This window comes from Rissa tridactyla, chromosome 11, assembly GCF_028500815.1.
Source record: "Rissa tridactyla isolate bRisTri1 chromosome 11, bRisTri1.patW.cur.20221130, whole genome shotgun sequence".
In the NCBI taxonomy this organism is placed as follows: domain Eukaryota; kingdom Metazoa; phylum Chordata; class Aves; order Charadriiformes; family Laridae; genus Rissa; species Rissa tridactyla.
The window spans coordinates 1,622,026-1,646,388 of NC_071476.1; the positions used below are offsets into that span (position 1 = coordinate 1,622,026).

Sequence of the window (24,363 nt, forward strand, 5' to 3'; positions counted from 1 at the left end):
TTCACTCACCACTGAAAAAGGAGCCCTAGATTGTGTCAAACTGTGTGCCTGCTTTTACATTGTGGATGCATACATAGAAAGATAGTGTTATCTCTGTGAAATGCTGGATAAATTTAATTTCTTAAATACATGATTATTCAACATGTATGCTTGCTTTGGATAGGTTCAGCTGAATTTTTAAGGCTGTAAATGAAAAATAATAGTATCAGGAACAAAGCGTCTTTTGTTTCTGATAAGGAAGTTGAAATTTTTTTAGAATGTGTGCTAGGAGGCACTTCATTGAAGTAGTCTTTCTGAGCCGAAGCCTCTTTGTACAATAAAATACTGTAAGTCCTTTGAACACATAGTTATAAAATATAATTGTTACACATTTGGCATTTTATGCTTCCCTAGAAATTACCACTTGGTATCTGCACCTAATCTATGGTCTGTCTTTTCATTTCAATTGGGTCTGAAGTGGGCCTTCGTTGTAATGAGAATGCCCCTTTCAAGAGACTTCTTTTAATTATACCGATGATAAAATGTAAGTGAAAGTAGTCATTTGTAGGGGTTATGACTGAGCAGTGTTTTAACTGTAATACTAAAACCTACCAACGTTATTCCAGTCTCTATTTCAACATTTTTATGCACTCACTCTCCACAGAACATAGTGGAATATCACTGTAGGTCAGAATTTCAATGCGTCTTATTTTCCTGCTATTAGAAGTAACCTGAACTCTCCATTTCTAATTACTAACACTTCCTACCTGAAGCGTGCAATCCAGAAAAGTGACAGTTTCACAGATTTTAATGATATGCTGGTTTGCATTTTTTTTTTGTTTGGTTTGTTGGGTTTTTTCCCCTTCATTAGAAGAAAATGCAGGTGGGTCTTTAATTGCATATAGGTGAACATTTGTTTTTTACAGAAAATAGCTAGTTTAGCATGCTTACATATTTATATGGCTAAATGCGTTAATAAAGACCAACTCTGAAAATTAGGCGGACAAAACACATATGTACAATTACCACTTTAATTGCTGGATAGCTCTGCTGATTTAACTCAGCAGACATTCTTGCCTTGCAATACCAAACATAATTATATATCTGTATAGATTTAAATGCAGTCAAGTGAATTATGCCACCCAATACATTCTAGATTTGACCTAATGGGAGAACAATTTAAATGTGATACAACTTGACCTGTATTTGGAAAGTCTTTGTGTATACAGATGATAGAAAACAGATATCAGCCCGTCTGTCTACCAAGTAAAATGTTTTTCACTCTTACAAATGCATAATTGGATATCTACATTGGGCTACACACAAAATCACAAGCCACTTTTAATCTTTTTTTAATCCCCAGTATTCCAGGGAATTTTTCTAATGGGCAGAATAATATGATCCACAGAATAAAGCTTCTAAACCAGCCTGGGCAGTATCTTTGAATGACGGTGTCAGAATTTACTGTTTCTGTTCATTTTTTTCCAGATTCTTTTTAAGTTTACTTAAGTCCAGACCCTTCAAATAATTCAAAACATTCTTCTTGTTCCATAAGGGGACTTTGACAACTTTCCAAAAATATATGGGTATAAAATGGTCAGGAGAAGACTTTGAGTAATAACTCTTTTTTTTTTTTCTTTTTTTTTTTTTTTTCTTGCAACTCTCATCTGCAGCTGTTTTCAAGAAATAGGAATGTTAATACTATGAAGAGCAGAGGAAGAGCTATCAGAAAATCTTATATATGCAAAACCGAAAAGAAAAACCCCAAACCTAAAAGATCATTAATCTCAATAGTAAACATCTGCTTCAAAGTACTGTAGATGCTGGGTCAAATAGTTTGGGGTAAATTTTCAAAAAGAAATGCCTGAGTTTCCTATCTGAGATTGCTTTGTACATGTCTCTCTGTATGTTTTGCCCAGGGGCTGAAGGTAGCTGTGGCACACAAGGAAAATTTAGAGTGCAAAATGTGATTCAGGTCATTGTGGCAAAACTCTCAGGTCAGACAGAAGAAAAGAATCTAATGTTATCATTTGTTTGTTCATACGTTCACGGATAAATTAGGAATAATCTTTTTTGTTGTCTAGATAGATGGGAATAGTATGAGTCACTGTAAAGTGGTGGGATGGAGGAATTTCTGGAAAGAAAGTTTGTGAAGAATTTTTTGTTAGCCATTGAATTGAGTTTATGTGGACTTATCCATTCATGATCTAGTTTATATCTCATTTATTTTGTCTTCTAATGATTCACTAGATCTGACAAACTGATCATAGTACGAAAGATGGGATTGACTATCTAAGGAAAAGTACGTGCAGAAGAACCGGTCTTTACATGCTGGGATAAATACTGCAGCCCTTTGTACAGCGTGACAAATGTGTTTCCTTTCGTGATCTTGCTGCGTTTCAAACTGAGGGGCTCTGTCCTTAGATCCTCACAGTGTGAGCTTGCAAGATAACCTGTGGGAAATTCTGGAGAAGGTGCCAGAGAATTGCCATAGCGTTGATTTCTTAATAGCAGTGAGTCCCAAGTATGGCTGACCTCTGCCAGCTACCCGTTGAGGTGTTGCAGGATGTGAACAGATAGAAGGGTACAATGTAGTAATATCTACCAGCCCTGCGCTGTATGCATGGAAAGTAGATAGGCCTCATGAGTTAAAATTTGACAACTCTGAAGGGTTCCTGCAGGTAGCTGTAAATACCTTTTTCTGGTAAACTTAGGGGTCTGGTGCAGGACATCCTCTAACATATACTTAGGAGGATCAAAGTTCTACAGCTGTCTGAGGGACGTAGATGTGAGTCGTGTAATCACTGTTGGATAAAGTCCCGATTGAAGCGCTGGCAGGGTGATTTTAGTTCTGCATATCTGCTTTCACATACCCGCTCTTCTCCCTTTGACTTAGAGACCTAACGTTAGCAGAGAACTCCAGAGCTTTTAGCAACAAAACCGTCCAAATTACCTGCCCGATGCTTCAGTTGATGCTAATATGGTGGGAGCATCCAGATTCTCAAATGTCAGTTTATTCAAAGAGTTATTCCAATGCAGCTATGCTAATGCTAGTTTATTCCATGCTACTGTGTATCTAGATGAAGTACACATCCGTGCTAGCTACCAATTCTGTTGCCATTGTTATGTGCCCATCATTTATGGAAATGAAAACCAGCCCGAGTGGTGTGGATTAAAAAAGGAGGCTGATACCTGTTTTTAGTATCTAAGTACACCCTATTAACAGAAGAATAAGAAGGGTACTATAGGAGACTTGCAAGGACAGACTTACAGGTGAACATCTTAATTTTGTTCCGTCTGTCGTCGGCAGTATTCGCAGTGGAGACTGTTTGAATTGGGTGTGTTTTCCCTGTTGCCATGCATTTATCACCTTTGTGGTTAAGAGGTGTTTTAATCATCGATTCTCAATGTTTATGGCTAGATGCCTGCTCGCATTTGCACTTCAGTGTTTGTTCTTTCTGCTGCCTCATATAGGCTTTCTATATTTTATTTATAAGGTTGGCTCATTGCGGAGCAGGTGGTAGGGTCATGCATGGCTGTTTTTAGTGCTGTAGATTTAGGCTGTGATTTTCAGTTTGGGTGGAGGCTGATGAGACTACAGTGGCTTGGAAAAGCTAAGGTTCTAGCTCCCACTGCAGACTTATTTTCTGGAAATTGCCATTGAATTTCAGTGACAGGAATTCAGTGCACTTCCATCCTATAAGCAGCGGTAAGCAGAAGCTTTTTTTTTACCCCCCAAGTGAAGTATGTTGTCTTTCTCTCTCATTTTGCCTTCCTGCCTTTGTAATATCTGTATGATGTTTACTTCTTCAGTATGATTCAATTATAATATATGGAAACAATTCAGTTGTTTGTTTGCTAGAGAAGTTTTCATCTTTGTGTGAGTACAAATATCTTCTTAGTGAAATGTCCCTGTTATTTTATACTTCCCATTAGGCTGGCATAGTTCCCTCAGTTTTACAGTAAATGGAGGATCTTTACATTTTGAATGGCTTTTACGAGTCTTTATAAAACTATAATTGCTGAAAATGATACAGTAATGCAGTGCTCCGTGTCGATGTGGAGAGATGGGAGGTTCTGGACAGGCTGAAACTCTTGAATAGCAAGCTAGATGGCTGGCAGTCTAGATCTGTGGCATCCTTCTAAATGGGTCTCTGCCCGAAAGTTTCACCTTTACACTTGAAAGAACTGTTTGCAATTCTCTCTTTATCTTTTAAAATATAATGCATACACAAAATTTAAGTATAAGTTTAAAACTTAGTTCTAACACATACTCTTAACCAGCACATGTATAGTTTCACCCACTGAAGAACAAAGGGAAAGTTTGAGCACAAATTATTGTAATTTTGACTGGAAGTTTGGCATGTGACCTTTCCAAGGTGAAGAAGGGAACTGGAGTCTGATGTTCAGCATTTTGACTCTGCAGAAGAGTTTTTTTCTTGCAAGTAGCCATGAGAGTAGGAAGTTAGAAGGCAGAGCCAGGAGGTCAGACATAAGAGTCAAGGAAGTATGAATGACATCATCATCCCTAAGTACCCTCTCAGAAGATGAATGAGCTCTCTCTTGTATTACAATGCTAAAGAGCATTAGAAGGTGATATGATATCTAGACAACGCATAAGATAAATGCCTCAGAGTATGCTGGAACAGCTTCCCCCCCACGCCCTCCACAAGTACATAAATCCTTTGGTGGTCTCAATAACACAATATGTGGCTGATGAGTATTATATATTGTGGTCAACAACTTCTTGACAAAATTCATTTAGATTTAACAAGTACCTTGAATGTTATCTAATTTAGTTACTTAAGCCAAATAACTCAGTGTAACTCTAGACACGTTTTAGCTAACTAGACTCACAGACCTTTTGGGACGCAGATTTTTTTCACTAGTTGATGAATAAAAAGCAAGCAGATGTCAGCAGAAGAAATATCGCATCTTTTTTAAAGCTGGCACAAAGCGTGTTTATCATGATAAAACTTGACACAAAATGTTTTCATCATGATAAAATTTGAAATGCAAGTTTCATGATCTTACTGAATTCCTTCTGAAGGGAAAGTATGTCACAAACAAAACATGCACAGTTCCTGTAATGTTGGTTCAAGGTACGTTCTGTCAGAAGTGGATTCAGTCTGAATTTCAGTCTTTGTGCTTCAAAAGCACAGCCATTCCAGTATGATTTATGTAATCTTTCCTACAGTAATTTTGGAATATGCAAAGTTGCAGCAGACTTCACTACCCAGCCTCCTCTTCTGCTTATGTAAACACCCCTTAGAATGTTCAGGAGGAAGATCTGATTAAAGTAATTGCATTCCTCTCTCAAAAATTAAAAAAGTAAAAATCCCTCAGTAGAAAGTCAGCTTCGGTTTGGAATAAAAATAGACTCTGGATTTGGTGTGTAGCGGCATGGAGGGCAGAGTTCTGATGCATCAGATTTAATCACTAAAGTAATCTCTCCTCTTTTCAATTTTTTTCTCAATTGTTATTTTTATAGAAATAAAACAATGCTAATATGAAATAAAATGCAAGACAAGAGGACCCCCACTTTAGCTCTAAGTAAATGCTGCAGAGTCCTTTATTCTAATCCAAAAGCTGTCAGACTTTTAGCATTAATAGAAGAGTGGATCTTTCTTGACAAATGCCCCCATAAATTAGATATTAGCTTTAGTCAAACTCTGTCTCTCTCAGGAAATATTTCCACTTGCATATTCAATTGCAGGGACCTTACATGACGCCCGCTTACTGCTATGAAAATCTAGGCTTCTGAGATGAAGGCAAAGAAAAATTTCTGTGAAAAAAAGATATCTGGAGTAACAGACCTTGAGCTTATGCAGAGATTTCTTATTATAGAATGTGAGTTTCTCTCACTTTTTGATACGTTTGTTTGCTTCTCTGTCCACCTCCCTATGTGTTTATCTGTCACCATTGCGGTGGTTACATGCAGTATCAATCGGGTTTTAAAAGACATAGATCTTTTATACTAGCTGTCCTTTTTTATAATACCTTTTACAAATTTAATCAATGCATTTTAATATACAATATAGTTTAAGTGCAATATACAATAAATATTCGAGCTTCATCTTAAACATGCTCTAGCCTTTAAATTGTTAAAACTGCAGTGCCCTTTCAATCTACTTACATAATGTCATAAAATATACATTTCAAGGTAAATGAAGTCAGCTACTTCAATTTAGTCCCTCAAACTGGTAGTAAATGAGAGGTTAACACTATGGTGCCAAACCCATTATTGAGTAAATTTAGCACCTTGGACAGCTCTGTAAAATCTTTATTGCTTTCCTGACCTGCTCGTCATGTTCTGTCTGTGTGTTCGGTGGCTCTCAGCTCTGATTGAAAGGCAATATATTAGATCCCGAACACAAACATGCTCGGGGGCTGCTTCACTGTGAGCGTAATGACATGGAGGTGAGAACAATTTTCTGGTCACCGCAATCCAAGCACCTTGCAAGGTCTGTTGCTCTAACTTATAGAGGACTTTTGGGGCTCCATTGTATGTGGAGTCGGAACAGTAGCTGCTATGGTAATTTAAGCAGAGCTGCAAAGGGTTGACGATGCGTTCAGAAAACAAGAAGTTAATATCTTGAGCATGTCTGTAGTTGCATTTTATTGTGTATTTTTAAAGCTAGTTTGTGTCTATAAGAACTACAGTCAGCTCTGGAATAGAAGGCACCACTGTTTGACACAGGAGCTTTTGTGTAACGTCTACTTTGTATGATCTGAAAATGTCATAAACAAGAAATGCTTTCATTATGTGAAAATATTGTTAGAGAAAGTATGAAACTCAAATTTAGAGACTCTGAAAATGTTGAAAAAAATATAACCAGTGACTAGCTAAGAAAATTGAATGCTAGTTGTCAAGCATATTTCAATAAACCATCATGACAATTAGTTTTATTTACATGCAATATGATACAGCATCAAATACTTCCAATGTTTAAGAACTGGAATATATTTGATATTAGGTAGAGCAGCTGTAAGATTCCATGTAATTACCTCATTTTTTAACATGGTCTTCGATCTCTTTTTAGATGCATTCTAGGGTTTTTTCACTCAGCATTACATAAATAACTATGATTAGTCAGGTAGAGCAGAAATGACTATTTAAACTTTCTTTTTTTTTAGTAGTTTGGCATAATGACAGCTTAGGTTAACAATATTCCAAAGCAGTTTGTGGGCTCTGTATCACATTCTAATTTTCCATCAGTGAAATATATAGTGCAAACAATTTCTACTGAAGTGAAATAAATCCTAGTTTGCAAAGTCAAACACCTGTGCAGTAATTTTCCACCTAAAATCAAGGATTGAAAAAGATAACATTTTTCAGTAGCGTATCTGTTCTTCTCTTGTTTGTATCTTCAGTATGAGGCAAAAAGGGAAACTCAGTGTTCTGATGATTCTGGTAAAGCAACAAGGATTGATTGTACCTGGATATTGTTCGTAGTCTGTCTGTTCATGATTATACTGCTAACTGCTGTGGTCAAGCTACACCAAAGAAAAAAAAAAACACAAACCAAAAAAACCAAAAACCAAAAAAACAACTACAACAGAAAGAAAACAAAACAAAACAAAAAGCTGAAAAAGGCTGTAGCAACTTAACTCCTCTGAATCCGTTTTGAATGCAGTGATTTAAAAATCCATCAATTATATATTACATCTCAGTTCATATCTGAAAAATAAATTAAATGTGTGTTCTGAGAGAGGGGTGTGTGCAGCAGAAGGCAAGCCTAAATGTTTACTGGGAGTACAAAAATCCTCCATCTCATTTTTGAATTTAGGACATTATATATGTCATAAGTAGTTACTGCAGTATGACAACTATTTTATCTTATATTATAGAGAATTTAAAATTGAAAAAAATGCTAATATGCATCTAAAAGCTTGTCATTTGAAGAGTTGTTCGAGAATTTTTGAAGAGGTTATGGTGACAGCAAAATGAACGCAATTATATCTCTATTTTCTGATCAGAGTCTACAGTATATGAAAATTGAGCATTACTGTTTCTTTTTGGTATAAAATATGGCTATTGTGTAAAATATTTTAAGTTAAAAAGTTTAACTTTGTAGAAAACTGTAAAATCCATATAACTGGTACTATTTTTGTAAGCTACCTGCAGAAATATACCGTGATGAATAGCATCATGAGAGTATATTAGAGCAATACTTGGGGCCTGGGAATTACAAAAATGTATTGTTTTACTTAAAGGACAGTCTTGACTGGTTTTGATCAGGCAATTGGGAACCTGCTAGATGCTTTGAAAGAAGACGAAAAAAATAATCTTCTCCGTTAATTCTGTGATGCATTTTTACATTTTCTATCAGGAGTGCTCATAGAGATTTTTCCACACTGTAAAATGTAAGAACACGGGAAATGCTATTATTACTTGAATGCCAGTGTAAAATACTCTAAGAAATATTAAGGGAAAAGGAAAAAATAGGAAAATGCAGAAAAAAATTTTTGCCCCAAACAGAGAATTAAATCCCAGGCTGTTTTAAATTCTGCTGTCCATGCGGGGAATTTTTCCAGGAAGCACGGCACCGTACTGGCTGGCTCTCGCATACTGCATGCGTTCTCCTCTTGTGCATCACTTTTTGTGCATGGATCGTACCCTGACCCACCATATCAGGGTACAAACCGAAGAAGTTGAAAGGTTACGTTACCGGTAGCACAGGACTGATTGGATATCTTTTGAGCGTGGCCTGCTGGGTAAGGTCACAATTCCTGCAGTACGCAATTAAGAATAAAATAAACACATTGAAGGATTCATAACATGCTCTGAATGACATTGATTGCAGTAATCTAGCAAATGACCTCAGGATTGTATTCTGCAATAAACTGATGAGTGGTTTATAGTGCAGATGGTAGAGACGATTGAGTGATGTATTTTATTTTGCAGCACCAATGATTCTCACCTTTTGACTTGATTAAGCGTATGTGTGAATAGGATGAACTAGTGATTTAACACCATTCAGTGGTTTGCTGAGAGTTGTTACAATTAAGGTGTACCTGCTGGGAGGAAAAAAAAAAACCCACAAAACACGGTGCAACTAATAGAAGAGTATAAAAGATTCTGATATTTGTTTTCCCCCACAAGGAGTTTATTGAACTCAGAAGAATGCTTCTGTGTTTATATTGGCAGGAAGTAATACTGAAGAGGGCTGCTGATTTAGTAGAAGCACTCTATGGTATGCCACATAATAACCAGGTAAATGCATTCTACTTCAGCTATTCTAAAACATGGCTATTTCTTAGATGTATAGATAGATCAGGGATCTACAGGTATGTGATACTACAATATGAGACAACAATAAATATAGGGGGCAATGTCATATCTGGAGTGGGGTTTAGTTCGCTTGTTTTCTTTTTTAAAGGGTGTGAATTTAGTGCTTGTAAAAGCAACGTGTTATTAACCCCGGAGGCATTTGCCCGCTTTCACCAGATACTACATAATATGGGCAATGATATGCATTGTGTCTTGCCATCTGTGATTTTTCAACCTTACCCTGAAGATGGCTTTAAGGTGGAGTAAATCTAGGCTCCAGCCCCTTTCTGCCAGTTGGTCTCGTTGTACAGAAGCGTGCCTGCTGAGACCGAAACTTCCAGTTCTCTTACCACAGATGTCAGGATTTATCACAAAGGCAGCAGCTTTTATAAGCATTAGCTATCAGTCAGCCAACTGGTTTAGAAAGAAAAGCATCTAGTTTTTGCCTTTGGACAGGGAAATGTTTCATTTTAGTGTGTAAGAAAAGGTTTGTCAGAGTCACATTGGTAACTCTTTTATTCTTTTTTTCCCTTCTTATCCTCTAGGAAATAATCCTGAAAAGAGCAGCAGACATCGCAGAAGCACTCTACAGTGTCCCCCGCAACCACAACCAGCTCCCCGCCCTTGCTAACACGTCGGTCCATGCAGGAATGATGGGAGTGAATTCCTTTAGTGGCCAACTAGCTGTCAATGTTTCCGAAGCCTCACAAGCCACCAATCAGGGTCAGGAGAAGCCTCGTCTTCCTCTCTCTATGAACCTTTTCTGATAAAAGTCAGGGAAACGTGTGGAGCAGTGAAAGAGTGATGGTTCAAAACTGCAGGCTAGGAGCACATCTAGACAGACACCATCCCACACACACGCACAACCTTTGAATGACACCATACGGTCATGAGATGGGGCTTGATCTAGTGACTTTGCCCCAGTTCGGGAAAAGCGCTTCTGCATGTATCTAAATAGCTTTCCCTTCTGCTCAGAATAACGCTTGTGTTTGTCTTTAAATCCCACTCATTTTAAAAGGATTTCCATCGACTTGAGCATGTACTTAATGTTAAGTACTTGCTTATATATTTTCATAAGCATGGATGATCTCTCAGTCTAGGCCCTAGGTAGCGGTTTTTTATAACACATAAGTATCCCTTGAATACTTGTCTGTTTTGGTTTGATTTTGCAAGAGACATCTTGGCACTGATCTTTTTTTTCAGCGTTCGAGATTTTTTTAAATTTTGAAACTAGCAAAAAATAGAAATATTTACAAATACATTTGCAGAGCTTCTCTAATTTTTAAAATAAAGTGGGTTTCACTTTGTATAATATCAATATCGTTTTAATTCCTACACTTAAAAATAAAAAGAAGAAATGCAAAGAACTTTTTTGTAAAAACACCTTGCATATTGCCCTCTCCTTTGCTCATCTCTATTTATTATCCAACTTTAAAATCCACTTTAATGAGAAAGTATTAGAATGAGGCGATTTTCTAGAAGGGCAAGCACAATTATTTTGCATTACACTAAAAAAATATAAATTTTTTAAGATTAAAATAATTTATGGATGTCCTGTGTGGTAGGAAGAAAAGTTGGCATTTTTTCTTCTAGGACTGAAGACGCATTTTGTATTTCTGTGCTTCTAGAAACAAATCTTCCTTTTTGGATGAGAGTTTACCCAAACGTCATTTGCAGGATTAGGTAGAGATTCAAATTCTCACTTGGTGCCAAATTTGATAGTCATTTTCTACCAACATACTGATCAGACCAGGGCAAAAAGACTACGGATATCCCACTACGTTGAGAAATATACCCTGCATTTTCTTAAGCGTGCAGCGAGCACCTAATTTCAGATGCGTTAACTGAGAGCGACGTTAGAAGAGAGTTAACAAAAAATCACCTGCTTTTACCATACCTTAAGTCGGTATGTGCATTTTGAGAATGTAGGTCGTGTTTACTCCATTTCCTACAAACGGCTCTCTCAGAGTGCGTGTTCCTGTAGTACCCAATGGTAGTCTTTGCTTGAGGGCACTGGTTGCCCGAGGAGCTGTGAGGGCTGTGGCCTCCCTCCTCCCGCTTTGTGCTCCCATCAGCAATGACCCAGGCGGGGAGGGTTCTAATTTGGGTTACCTGGTGGTAGCGGTGGTCAGCCCTGGCCCTCCCCATGCACACCATGGCCGGACTAGGCTGCTGGCTTGGTAGCCCAGAGGTACTTGCTTGTAGCTGTTTGTGGTGTAAGAAACTGTTCTCGGGCTAATACCAATTTCTAAATGTATTCCCTCCCCACCAAAGGTTTTACTCGCAACTCAAGCAGCGTGTCACCTCATGGCTATGTGCCAAGCACCACCCCTCAGCAGACAAATTATAACTCTGTCACAACAAGCATGAATGGCTATGGGAATGCTGGAATGTCAAATTTAGGTGGTTCTCCAACCTTCCTGAACGGATCTGCTGCCAATTCTCCCTATGCCAGTGAGTATTCTATAGCTTTTCTGTATTCTGCACGTTTTCATTAGAAGGAGGTGGTGACTTTTCTATGATACTCAAATATTTAGTTTCTATTTTGAGCACTTGAAACAGAGTTTGGTCCTTTCTCTCCTCTCCAAGGCACTGACCTTTGAAGCACTTTAAAGACATTAGTGTGCCAGTAACGCTTTTCTCTGTATTATTATTATTATTATATTATTATGATGTCTCATAAGAGCTTAAAAAGAATAATGTCTCTCATGATAACTTACCTTATGCTCTGTAAATAAGAAATGCTGTCCTCAACGTTGCTGGAAGGCAGGGATGGCCGAAGTGACTTTACGTCCGTTGGAATGGATGAAAAGCCAGTTGGCAGCACACAACTTTTTGTTGCGGGGGGTATGAAAGGAAGCTAGGGATATTTGCTGCAGGAAAAAATATTTTTTTTCCAGCCGTAAGATATGAAGGGCAGAAAAGTTTACTGTAATAAGACTGACATTTCCATAAGCTGCATGATGATGTTTCTGAGACCTCTGAGCAAATAATATGTTCATAACCTTTATAGAAATTATGAACTACTGTTGGGCCTAATCTTGATTGCTTATACTCCATTTGCTTTGTAAGTAGCTGTTATACTGACTTCACTGAGAGCTTAGTATTAGTCAGTAAAATGTGACAACGTGTCTCAGAGCTTGTGTTTTAGTGTCTTGTACAGTGAACGCCACACAGACGTAAGTCGGACAAATCTTGTATTCTACGGCATAAAGAGCTTAGGGCCTACAGTCCCAGTTACGGAAATATTTATGTGTAGGACTAACTTTCTGCATTTTGATATTAAAGGTTTAGTAACCTGTTTAAATATAAACACATTTCTATTGGTAAAGGCCTATGAACCTCTCCTGCAGCTGCTCCCGCAGCTCTGTAGTCCCTGTTCACATGAGAAAATTAAACGAATAGGACCTGTCCGATTCCTCTGACATTACTCATGTGGCACAAAGGATTCCACTGACATCTGTAGAAAGCTGCTAGCAGAATCAGGCCAGAAGGTCTCGTCACATGAATAGCTTTATAGGCAGAGGCCCTAGCATGGACGGGACAAACCGACTGCTGAACGTACCACGGTTTACGCAGCAAATCTTGAGTTTAGTGGTGTAACAGCAGTAATGAACTGTTTTGCATTGCATTGCTGGAGTTCAGAATTAAAAAGGGGATGGTAACCCTGAATTATAAAGGAGATGGTAACCCCGATTTAAAAAAAATTCCTCCAAGGCTTCTTCGCTGCTGCGAATTTAGAAGAAAATATTTACCCACATAACTAGTACTTACAACCTGGGAATTGCTAACCAGTTATTATTTTTGTACTCTAATAATAATGTAACAAGTAATGTTACAAAGTACCTTACTTATTAAGTTGAATTTACTGTCATAGAACCTGCGCGCTCTGAATTCATAATATAACATGATTGATGAGACATCTCTTTTTGGAAGCAGATGCCAGTAATGCATTTAAAATACTCTAGCAGTGTATTATTTCATATTTATGAACGAAGTCCTCTTTAGAATAGCACTTCACTTCCCAGCCCTGGTTCTCTATTCTGGTTATATTTTGGGAGGTTTTCTTGGTAGATCTGTCATTCTGCTAATGCCTAATCCATTGAATCAGAGAATGCTTCAATCATGACCTGAAAATTAAAAGGTGGCATTCTTAATTAAATCAATAAACTAATTGCTGTATAGTAGCAATTCAATTTAGGTGCTTTGATTGCTCTCCCTTAGCAAGTACTTCCAGACATAGAGTGACTTCAGACTAAGATTGTATCTGTCAGACTGTGAAACTTTGAACATTTAATTTCCATTAATTGATTTCCTCAGTGTTAACAAATATGATATCAGATTCTCAAATAAGAACTTAAATAGGGTGATTTTTATCTACATAAATGCACATAAAATAATAACTCAAAGCTCAGATTATAGAAATTTTACTCTATAATAGGTAATTAAAGCAGTTTCTAAACAGGAGGAAGAATGGAAGTATGGGATCTGACTATCAGTCCTTTCCTTTTTTTTTTTTTTTTTTTGGTTGGATAAGGGGGGGAACTGGCAATGCTGTCTGAACATAACGGTAGTTGGCTTTATTTTTGTGAAAACAAATTCACTTAAAACCTCAATGATACCTCAGTGGTAAATACTTGAACCAAAGATATTTATTCCACTATATAGTAAAATAACGATTTAAGGATACATGTATTTAAAAACTTAACCTCCTATACAGCAGGTTTGCATTTTGGACAATGAGTTCAGTCCCTAAAAAAAGGAGAGCCTTATGTCTACACTTTTTTAGAAAAACTGAAGACTCTTATTTTATTCAGTTAGAGCCAGATCCTCATTTGATGTAAACCAGAACGGCTTCATTGCTGAGCTGTTCCAGCGGAGATTCCCGTCGATGGCTCTGAATGAGAATGTCGTATTGACCATGTTCAGACGGTGTCATAGATCCTCTGGGAGAATTATTTGTCTCGACCATTATAAAACAGACTTTAATTTTCAAAATTCTCCATCTTCAGTGAGATATGAAGTGCTGTCTCCATTCCTGTGCATAAATAAAACGGTCATGTGAGAAATATGACTGTATTTCATGTCACTGAGAATTCCTGGGAAGTCCCCGCGGCAGAAACGTGCCCAAAGGTGATGGATACAGGGAAGCTGGAGACTGACTTGGTAACGCAGAAGGCATCTGTGGCCGTTGTGAGAAAGGTCTAGTGGTTTCTCCCATTTGGAGATAACAGAAAAGCATGATTTCTGTCCGTTATCCACACTTTTGTGTGTGTGTGCGCAACAGACACTGAAAACAGTAGTGCCAGGAGACAGAGGAGTAAAAAACTGTCAGAGTGGCCATCTCCCCGATTGCTTCATGCTAGACAGCCTCAGGTATACACATATGTGCGTGTGTGTAGAGATATATAGAGATATATGGAGATATATATATTCACAGCTTTCTGAATAACTCCTTCTAAACCCTAGTTCTTGCAGGGTTTGAGAGAGGAAAGAAACCCAACCATTTTTGCTGGGTTTGTCGAATGCTGCAACCCATTCGACAAAAAGGTTGACTGGGTCACCACTAAGACCTCTCTACCTTCTTGAAACCCCATAGGTCTTCCTGGAGCCATCTTACTACAAGGGAAGCATGGCTTAAAATGCTGGTTTTGGAGGCCAGTTAAAAACTCAAACCTTTCCAAGTTAAAAATTCCGGATCCAGATTTGTAGTTTAACCACGCTCCCTGCCCATCACTTTTGGAACCCCTGAGTTATCTACCCAGCCTGGATTCCCTCTTATCCACCTATACAAAAACATTACAAATTCGGAGCAGGGCAGTGGCTAATGCCAATCAAGAGAAGTTTGAAACAGGATGGCAGGACAGGGTTGTTGTAAGAATAAAGAGTTGCAGTGACAGAGAATTAAGGGGGTGCTTAAGAGCTCCTAGAATTACTGCTCCTGAACACCTGCAAAACAAAACAAGTGGTTTTCCTGTAGTGATTGGTAACACCTTGTGAACAAACAAAAATTTAATTGTAGTAAAGACCTTGGCCATTTGAAATTAGACCCAGTGCATCCAAGAAGCAGAATTATTTTGTTTCTGCAGCCTGCTGATTATCTAATACTAAGGAATGCCTTTTGCGGGGTCTCTTTTTTCTTCTAGTTGTGCCATCAAGTCCGACAATGGCCTCCTCCACTAGCCTCCCCTCAAACTGTAGCAGTTCCTCTGGGATTTTCTCCTTCTCACCAGCCAACATGGTCTCAGCGGTGAAACAGAAGAGTGCTTTTGCGCCTGTTGTGAGACCGCAAACTTCTCCTCCTCCCACCTGCACCAGCACCAATGGCAATAGCCTGCAAGGTAGGTGAAACCCGGTCTGGAGCATAGATGGCTGCTCTCAAAACCGTGAGCTCCCAGCACCTTGCAAGGCTCTAAGTGACACCGAGTTGTCAAAGGGGATAGAAGACAATGGGGGATCCCTGGTGGTCTCTGTCCTAAAGTTTCTTCCTGTAAAGAGTAACTGGGCTCCACCACCAGCCCACCTAGTACCATGCAGGTGTTTGGCAACCACCCTATCTCTAACTCGACTAATACTGCTGCATTGAGAGGCTGTGTCTTTTAAAGCACAGACCGACTGTTATGATAAAAACGAGTAATATTTCAGCTTACTAATACCGTCCTTTTTCTTTCTTTCCTCTCTTATTCCCTGTTGTCGTCCTTTATCAGACCAGTCTTTTGTGGACTCTAGCAAGTACTCCACTGCAGGGTCTCTCCAGGGGCTGGCCTTCTCCTGAAGTACGTCACTCAATCTTCCCTTCCTTTTTTTCCTTTGTCATAGTACACTTGTGCAGAAATCCTACTGAGAGCAAACAGACCGTTACAGAGCTTGGCACAAACCTTTGCCTTTCATACACAGAAGACACATGACAAACTAACAGCAGCATTTTCCAGTTTAACTCGTACCGGGGCAAACATGAGTTTCCAGTGATCAATGTACTTCTGTGCTAATTAATTCCACCAATGGCGCGGGCCCTTTTGGAAAGCCTCTTCAACTGTTGGTATCAAGGGGCTGCTCCTTTTCTGCATCCCTTCCCCTCTCATTACAAAGTATTCCAGCATTAGCGCCTAAATATGTTTTGAAGCGTTGATGCAAGGTGAGGGAGTGACAGACAAAAGCTCGTCAACCTGAGGATGCTGCAAAGACCAGCGCTGCCCGTTTCATTGTTTGGTTCAGCCTGTTTTACAACGCTGTGCCTAAACCTTCCTGTGTAATTACCTCACCACGCGTTAGTGTGCCGAGGGAGACATTTTCATGCTGGCTTAGGCCAAGGAGTTTCGGTGAGCAGATGCAGCCAGCTGCCTCCAACTGCGCCAGAGGTGGGAAGGATTTTGCGGTACGCGTTGTGCTTCCCTCAGACCTGAGCTCTGTTTCCCTTTCCATGTGCCTGTGCAAATTATCCAGAAAGCATTGAGCAGGGAATAAAATCCATCATTTTTAAAGCCATGTTCAGAAGGAGGTGTGCAGAGCCAGGGGAGGATAGTTCCACAGATTCCACATGTCCCTCTATGGCCTCTGGAAAGAGAAATGCTGGGCTTGCGGGCATAATGCTGATGGCACCATTAACAGCCAAAAAAATCTATATGCAGGCAGAGTGGAAGGAATCCATTCATAAAAGCTGGGATCTATTGTGACTGAAGGAAAGCATTGTCCTCGGTGCATTGGAAGGAGGAATCCTTGCAGATGTACACGCATGCACACAGACATTGTGGAAGTACTAGGAACGCGTAAGCAGAACTTGGGTACCTTCGGTCAGGACTTTGTTACAAATACAGACCACATCAGGAATAAAACACAACAAAATTTTCAGATGAGCTGTAGTGTTTAGGAGATTAATTTTTGCAAGTTTTAAAAATATGGCATTGCCGACAAGCTATAAATTTTAAAGGCAACAGCTAAAAATGTTTCACCACTGAATTAAAAAAAAATAAAAAAGGAGCTAAGAGTTGACTGCTAGAAGCTTTTGAACACGTTAATGATTTTTTTTCTTCTTTTCACCTTGTTCAAACTTGCTGTTGCGGGTGGAGCGAGAAGCGAGTAACAGGAGAAAGCTTTTTCAGGCACTGTTTTTCCTTTCACAAGACACGGAGTTCCCAGATTCCACATACTCAGTTATGAAAAGCGATTACGGAACGAGCTGAGAGCACCCGGCACAACTGGGGCTTGCTGATTGCCTCCTCGTTATGTCACATCCAGATCCGTAATGCCCAGAAACCACGCAGATCTGAGTGTTCCCCCTAATTTTCATTTATCAATTCAGTTTTCGTAATAGGAATGAGACACCAAGAGGTGGTTCATTTCTAGGTCATCACTGAACTTCTTGGCGAGTTAAAGACACACAGCCTTTAGTCCCATGCCTTCTGACGCCACCTGAGGCTTATAATAATCACTCAGAAATGCACTGCCTGTTGTGCCTTATTGCTTAAATAAACAACCATGTATAAGGAGGCTGTCTTATCTCTCTTGGGCTTCTGGATACATCAGAAAGCAATCAAGCTTTCCTTATGTAGCTTAGATATCAGCAGAACTCACTAAAACAACAGCTAGGCTTATCTGTTGTTCTCTTTCCCATGCAATTTTGTAAAACTCAAAATACATTATTTCTGTAATTTGCTAGCAGCAAATACAAATTAGTGTATGATAGAGGAAATAATGCCCATTGGTGGGAGCTTTTCTACTCTCTTCCCTCCCTTTTTGGAGGTGGTGCGATCTCCTGCCTACACTGTTTCCCACTGATATCTCTGTTTTCAGGATCAATAACATGCTACAGCTGAGAGAATTTGCATGACTAGATGTAGCACTTACGGAATAAAAGTAGAGTAATATAAATGAAGACTTGGAAAGAATGGAAATATCAGAGCTTTTAGGCAGAAAAGATATCATTTTGCCATTTGCCTCGTAATTTAATTCAGAATTTCAGAGCTCTTCAAAAACAATAATGCTTTAAAAAAAAAAAACAGCTAAGATCTGCACCTGTACCGTTTGTTTCCAATGGCACAAGGTGCGTGGCTGGTATGTAACTACAGGGAAATGTCTAAGACATGAAGGCAGGAATTGCAATTATGTCCTCGCTGTCTGGGCTCTTACCCAGGGCAGACAGCTGTGCTGTCCCAGGAGAGAGACAGTTCTTGACCACTTTTTGGTGAAATTGATTTGCTTTTGATGCACTTTTTAGCTTGAGAATTTTTTGTTTGAATAACGAAATTTGTTTGAATAGCAAAATTTGAATTTTTGCATTTTCTGAAGTATAAGTAATTTTTCTAAAGCAAAGCAACAGCTCCGTTTAAAGTTGCACTAAACTTAGAATTCACCCTGGCCCACTTGTAAGGATCCCCAAGGGCAGAGTAGGGAGCGACCACAGCAGCGAGAGCATTGCTTGGCTCGAGTCTGCTTCGCTTTCAGTCACACGTACCAGGGGACAGCCCAGTTGTGAGGACTCAGAACTTGTTATTTGAACTGCTGAAACAAAATCCTTTTAAACAAAGCTGCTGCTGCTGTTTCACCCAGCGTTGATTAAATTGGCAAGGATTCTAAAAATTTTGAGCAATACTGAGTTCATTCGATGAGTTGAGATGAACGAGACGGCATAGCTGTGGAGATAGTGTGAAAACGCATCCTCAGATTATCTCCATGGTGGAACCAGAAAAGCCCGTGACAGGAAATACTCAGCAAGGACCATCTAAAACACAGTGGTGTCCTCTGTGCTACTCACTTGACTGTCTTCCAGTAGGGTTTAAAGTAACTTAACTCACCTCTCTATCTCTTTTATCCTCATTCTCAGCTCCTTGAAGAGCCCTTATGTGGAGCGGAAACAACCAGTGCAGCGATTGCTCATAAACCCATTGCCAAATGATAAATTCCAAGAATTGAAATGCTGCTGTATAGTTGCAACACGCCTCCTCTGAGGATGGCCTGTTGCAAACATGTGAATGTGTTTTGCATTCTCGCCTTCTCCTCTCGTTTTATTTCATTTAATCAGCGCAGTTTACTCGAGCTGTTCTCCCCGTGCTGATTAGACTTGTAATTCTTGCACATATGGTGGTGTTTGTGGAGAAAACATTTCCCTCCTCTCCCCCTCCAACCCCAAATCTGTGAGTCTTTTACTTTGGCTCTGTTCTTATCAAATAATTGCAGCTGTAATTAAAGCACAATGAATCAGCACCAGTCACAGGGTTGAGTTCTTCCTTAAGAAATTACACGTCCAGATGTCTGAGATGGCAGGCAGTTCTAGCATTTAAATAATGTGCCCATGAAGTGCCACCAACCTAAAGGCAAATCTGTTTTCTACCTTTTGGCAAATAACCGTACAAGTGGCATTTTAAAGATGCATCGGTGTTACAGTTTTCATCATAAACTTGCATGACTACCTCCTGTAATGATGGGCTTGCCCACAGCGTATCACTGGGACCCTTGGCTTGGTATGTCTGATCTGCACAGAGTCCCTGGTAAGGAGAGGGAGACCAAGCTGGAGGTCAAGCTAGGTGGAAGACTGTGCCTGTTGACTTTTAATTAACGTCTCCTCTCTAAGAGAGGTGGTGGTTTCACAGAAAAGGAGTTTAGGAAGCATAACGAAGAAATACTTATAATTCAACTTAGCCGACAAAAGAGAAGACATTCTAAATTAAAATCAGCACATGGCTCACTCAATGTAGTTGATGATGTGTAGTAAACCCGTGAGACACTGTTCTGCTAAACAACTAGTTAAGGACATCTTGCAATTTGAAAATTGGATTTGAGGGTTTAAGTCCTTTTCTAAGCACCTGGAAATACATACATAGGTCCCAGAGGTCAACAGTGAACTTGTAAGAGAAAACTGGTGTAGGAAAGCGAACCGCTTTTAGCGCGTCTGATGCAATGAACACCCGACCAGGTGTGTAGTATCGGTGGCCTACGGGACTCCAGCCATGTTCTCATACGCGGAGCAAGTGTCTGCTTTGCTTTTTTAAGAGAGTAACGCAACGTGTGGCAATGGCTGGGTCAGGTTTAAGCCTCCTGAGCATTTTGAGGTTTTTCAAACTAAAATCAGAAGTTGGGCTCTGATTCTGATGCCAGGGGAAGTGCACTCTTTCTGCAAGAAAATCCCCAGTTTCAGCAGTCCCTTGCAGTGTAAACCACGTTCCGATTAGCACGAGGCCTCCCGGGATTCCTGGGCACGGAGCTGGCTCCGCTGGAGGATGCTTATGTAGGAATGTCATTCACAGGACAGCTGACTGCATTGCTAGTAAATGGTTAAATTTAAAAGCTCTGAGGATTTTAAAAGTTGCTTGATAATGCACAAAAGTAACTTTTTTCCCCTTTCTCTCTCTCTCTCCCCCCCTCCTCCCCTTTCCTTCTGACAGCTATATCTGGCATGATTGTTCCCCCCATGTGAAAGAATTGCCTTGAAGAATTTTATTAATGAAGAGGTTGAATTCTGCTTCAGAGAGAATCTGATACAAGTCCCAGAGTGGAACTTTTTACTCAGGCCTTTTTAAAAATAAAAAAGAAATAAAGAAGAATCTTACAATAACTGCGGATTTTTAAACAAAACAAAAATCACCATCCTTGCAAATACTGAAATTAACAATCTACAATTGCAAGGTGTTGATTCAAGTTGTCCATCCCAAATACCTGGGAGATATATTTATTGTATGTTGATAAAAAAATCCACTTTTTTTTTTTTTTTTTTTTTTTTGCGGGGGTGGGGACTTGCTTTTAGTTTCTTCTGTTTTTTGTGGTTTTTTTTAAGGCTTGATTTAACTCAACACCATTTGTCTTTTATAAGTCATACAGTTACACAAGGGACACTAGAGATGGAACTCCACATTTTTAATTTATGATTTATTTTTTTTTAAGCTGTGTAAAGAAAAAATGATGTGGTGTCATTTACATACAAGTCTGTATGGGACAGAATAGAAGTGCCAGTTAGTTTTTCGTAGAAGAATTATGGCCATTTAATTAAGGGTCGGCTCATACAGGTTGCTTATCCGGCGGTGACTTGCTAATATGATACATTTTTAATGTTCTAATTAAATAGATATCACTCCCTAGAAAGCTGATATTTTGTGGATGATGAGGGCAGGAGGAGGGGTGCGATTAGTAACCTCTGTCTTTAACATCAGGCTAAATAATTGTGTAAATAATGCAACAAGGAGAGTTGGTGAACGGGAAGGATGCGAATAACAGCCACGTTTCCTCTTGACCCGAAAATCCAGTGCCTCTCGATATACGGCTAAAGCTGCAGAACCAGGCGAGCACGGCTCTCTCTTTAGCTTACACAGCGGAGTCCTTCCGAATGAGTGGCCTTCCTGAAGCTTAGTGTCACCTCAGCTGCGCGTAAGATGCCATTCGGCTTCTGCACAGCCGCCCAGCGACGAGGCTGCGCCCACGGCGCCCGGGGTGTTTCCAGCGCAGCCCCTCTCCCCGCCACCCGTTTGTTTTGATGGGGCAGGACGAGAACAGGCTCGCCCGCGGTTCTGCGTCCTCCCGACATCTAAAGGCACGCGTTTCCGTCTGCCTCCCACTCGGATCGTTCCCGTATCAGTCGACCCTCTCGGTTTGTATCATAGTATATTAAGCAACAGGTAACTGCTTTTGAATAGTAAATGGAAACATGAGTTTGGGGGGGGGTTGGGGCTGTTAGGAATCAAAATCAAAACCATAGCTTCTGTTTTACAAAAATTTTGCTATCATTATCTGGGAAGTGTTCTTAAAAACTATTAGTCAAAGAAGCAGCAAAGCTCTGAAGATGCATTACCTGATATTTTTTCTTTGCTGTTGTGTTTTGTATGTAGTTATAAATACTGTAGATTTTTTGTGATTTTTTGCCAAAGTTGTTGTTCTATTTATACATTTTAATGTCTTAAGACAGTTTTTCAATATCACAAAAAAAGAATTTTACTGCATATTTTGCAAAAAGAGCTCACTACCTTTAGCTTGCACATACTTGCAAAATTAATTAAAGAAAAAAAAAGCTTTTTGTTTCTGTTTTTTGTTCGTTTGTTTTAAGGGGGATTTTGTAAAATATCCATATAAATAATGTATTTATCTTTGGAATTTGTACATTGCTTTTTTTCCCCCTACCAAGTTTATTTTATTGTGTATGTTTGCTATGTGAAAAGTGCTGATTTGTTTGGTCATTCACCGTTGTATTAGCTGTTTAAATGTGATTTTAAAACATTTCATTTATAGTTTTGTTTTTTTTTTAGTATTGTTTAAAACCATGCTTCCATTTTTTTTTAATTTCCACCCAAAAGCCATTGTCTATTTTTGTATTATTTGTAAGTTAAGAAGTTTTTTCCAATATATGGCAAAAAGTAGCATATTATTCTTGTAGCATTTAGTTATGTAGATTTTAAAAAAAATGTATCCTTTGCTTTTGAGGCTTAACAAAAACTAATGCTGTTTTAATCTATTAATATGCATGGGATTTCTCCTCTTTGGAGTGACGCATTTTTGTGCATTAAATATGGGGAGAAACTTCATAGAACTCAATGAAAATACTTTCTTTCTTAAGTCTGCTTGTATATTTCTCTGTCTTTCACATAAATATAAACCAGCAGATTGGATGCCTTAACAATGCAAATCATATCCATTTCACTTGTACATTGTACTGTGCACCAGAACTGTCAATCATCACTAACATTCTAAGAGAAAAAAAAAAAAAAGGAATTGAAAAGCACAAAAGAACTGTTTTGTTACCTTAAAACAATATAACTTTTTTCTAGTCGAGCAAGAAATCATTTACAACGATGCTGCAACTGTGCATGCTTCCTGTATGAATTTTGCAATGGTTTTCACTAGAATGTCACAGTGTGATCTTTGGGGGGAAGGGAAGAAAACAGGATTTTTTTTTTATGGTGAGAAAATAAAAGAAGAAAAACTGGAAAATGTGAGAGACATCGGTTTATTGCTTCTCTGTATTCCAAGCGATTATTCTAATTCACATAGTAAGCAACAGCACGACAATGTAATCAAATTTAAAGCCATATTTTGTCCAGTGACGCCATCAGTTACTCTCGTAGAGCCCCACTCGAAGTCGTAGCGGTTTTGACACCAGTGTTAGCCATCGATGTTTGTAGTCTTCTACGCCAGTGTCCAAAGATCCTTTGACGACGTGCGTAATTTAGTTTTGTTGCAGCTATTTATAGTGATCTGATGAATGGGAATTTATCAAAATCTCCCCGCACCACCCTTATCTTTTACAAAGTAAAAGATGCAGCTGTTTACAGAATATGGCTTTAAGTGGAAACATTCAGATTTCAATTTTAACAAGGTGAAGCTTCACAATGACTGGATTGCATAAAGTATGCCTATTTCCTCACAGTTGTACTAGGATGCAGCTAAAATGAAGTCATCTCTGAAACTACTAACCTTTCACCTTCTTATCTAAATCTTTTTGAATAGACACACACACTGTACAGTTCTATTGTTAGAGAAACTAACTACTGTAGAGATTGTTATAATTTTTTTGCAGAAATTCAAGCTGTAAAAACTTTTCAACTTTCACAATATTTAATTAAAGTTACTTCCTGTCTGTGAATACAGCTCCTAGTTGTGTGTTTATTTTTCTGCTTCTGCTAGCTAGTAGATGAGAAAAAACAAAATATAGAAGCCAGTGGCTACTGACTTGTCTTTCTGAAATTAAGAAGCAGCAGAAATTCATGGAATTACACGGTGAAACATGGCAAATGCTGGTGCACTGAAACTCCTCTTCCTCTGCCACTGATGGATTTCAGAGGATCCTTACTCATAACGCTGAATGTCCGTCCTGTTGTCATTATTCTTATTATTTCCACTGGGTTACTCTATTGATTGCCTGAAGGGCCAACATATTTTTCTAGCGGATTGCAGGAGCGTATCTCGCTTTAGGGACCCAGCTGCAAAGAGCTGTCTCTAAACACAGTGATCACGAAGTACCAGACAAAGGCGTATTAGATCAGGGCCAGAGACTCGGGGAGATTTAAGTTTTCATCTCGGTAAAATTTGAGTCAATGGCAACACTTCAGGGCCGGGTCTTAAGTGACCTGCTCGAGGCCAGCTCCAAGAACTGCATCCAAGTACGCTGGGCTGTAACTAGCTCCTTGACGTGA

General features: G+C 39.1%; 1 protein-coding gene across 12 annotated transcripts in view; it reads left to right on the plus strand.

Annotated features, from left to right (window-relative positions):
* The window catches only part of EBF1 (EBF transcription factor 1), a 298,786-nt gene extending 274,973 nt beyond the window's left edge, over positions 1–23,813 (plus strand). For 8 of the 12 annotated variants that reach the window (XM_054217556.1, XM_054217563.1, XM_054217557.1 and 5 more), the window contains 5 exons: positions 9,131–9,196; positions 9,799–9,976; positions 11,528–11,707; positions 15,400–15,594; positions 20,632–23,813. In XM_054217556.1, the coding sequence (XP_054073531.1) occupies positions 9,131–9,196; positions 9,799–9,976; positions 11,528–11,707; positions 15,400–15,594; positions 20,632–20,663 (651 nt within the window). In that variant the 3' untranslated portion in view covers positions 20,664–23,813. The other 4 variants (XM_054217567.1, XM_054217568.1, XM_054217565.1 and 1 more) reach the window with 1 other exon arrangement.
* The last annotated feature ends 550 nt before the right edge of the window (positions 23,814–24,363 follow it).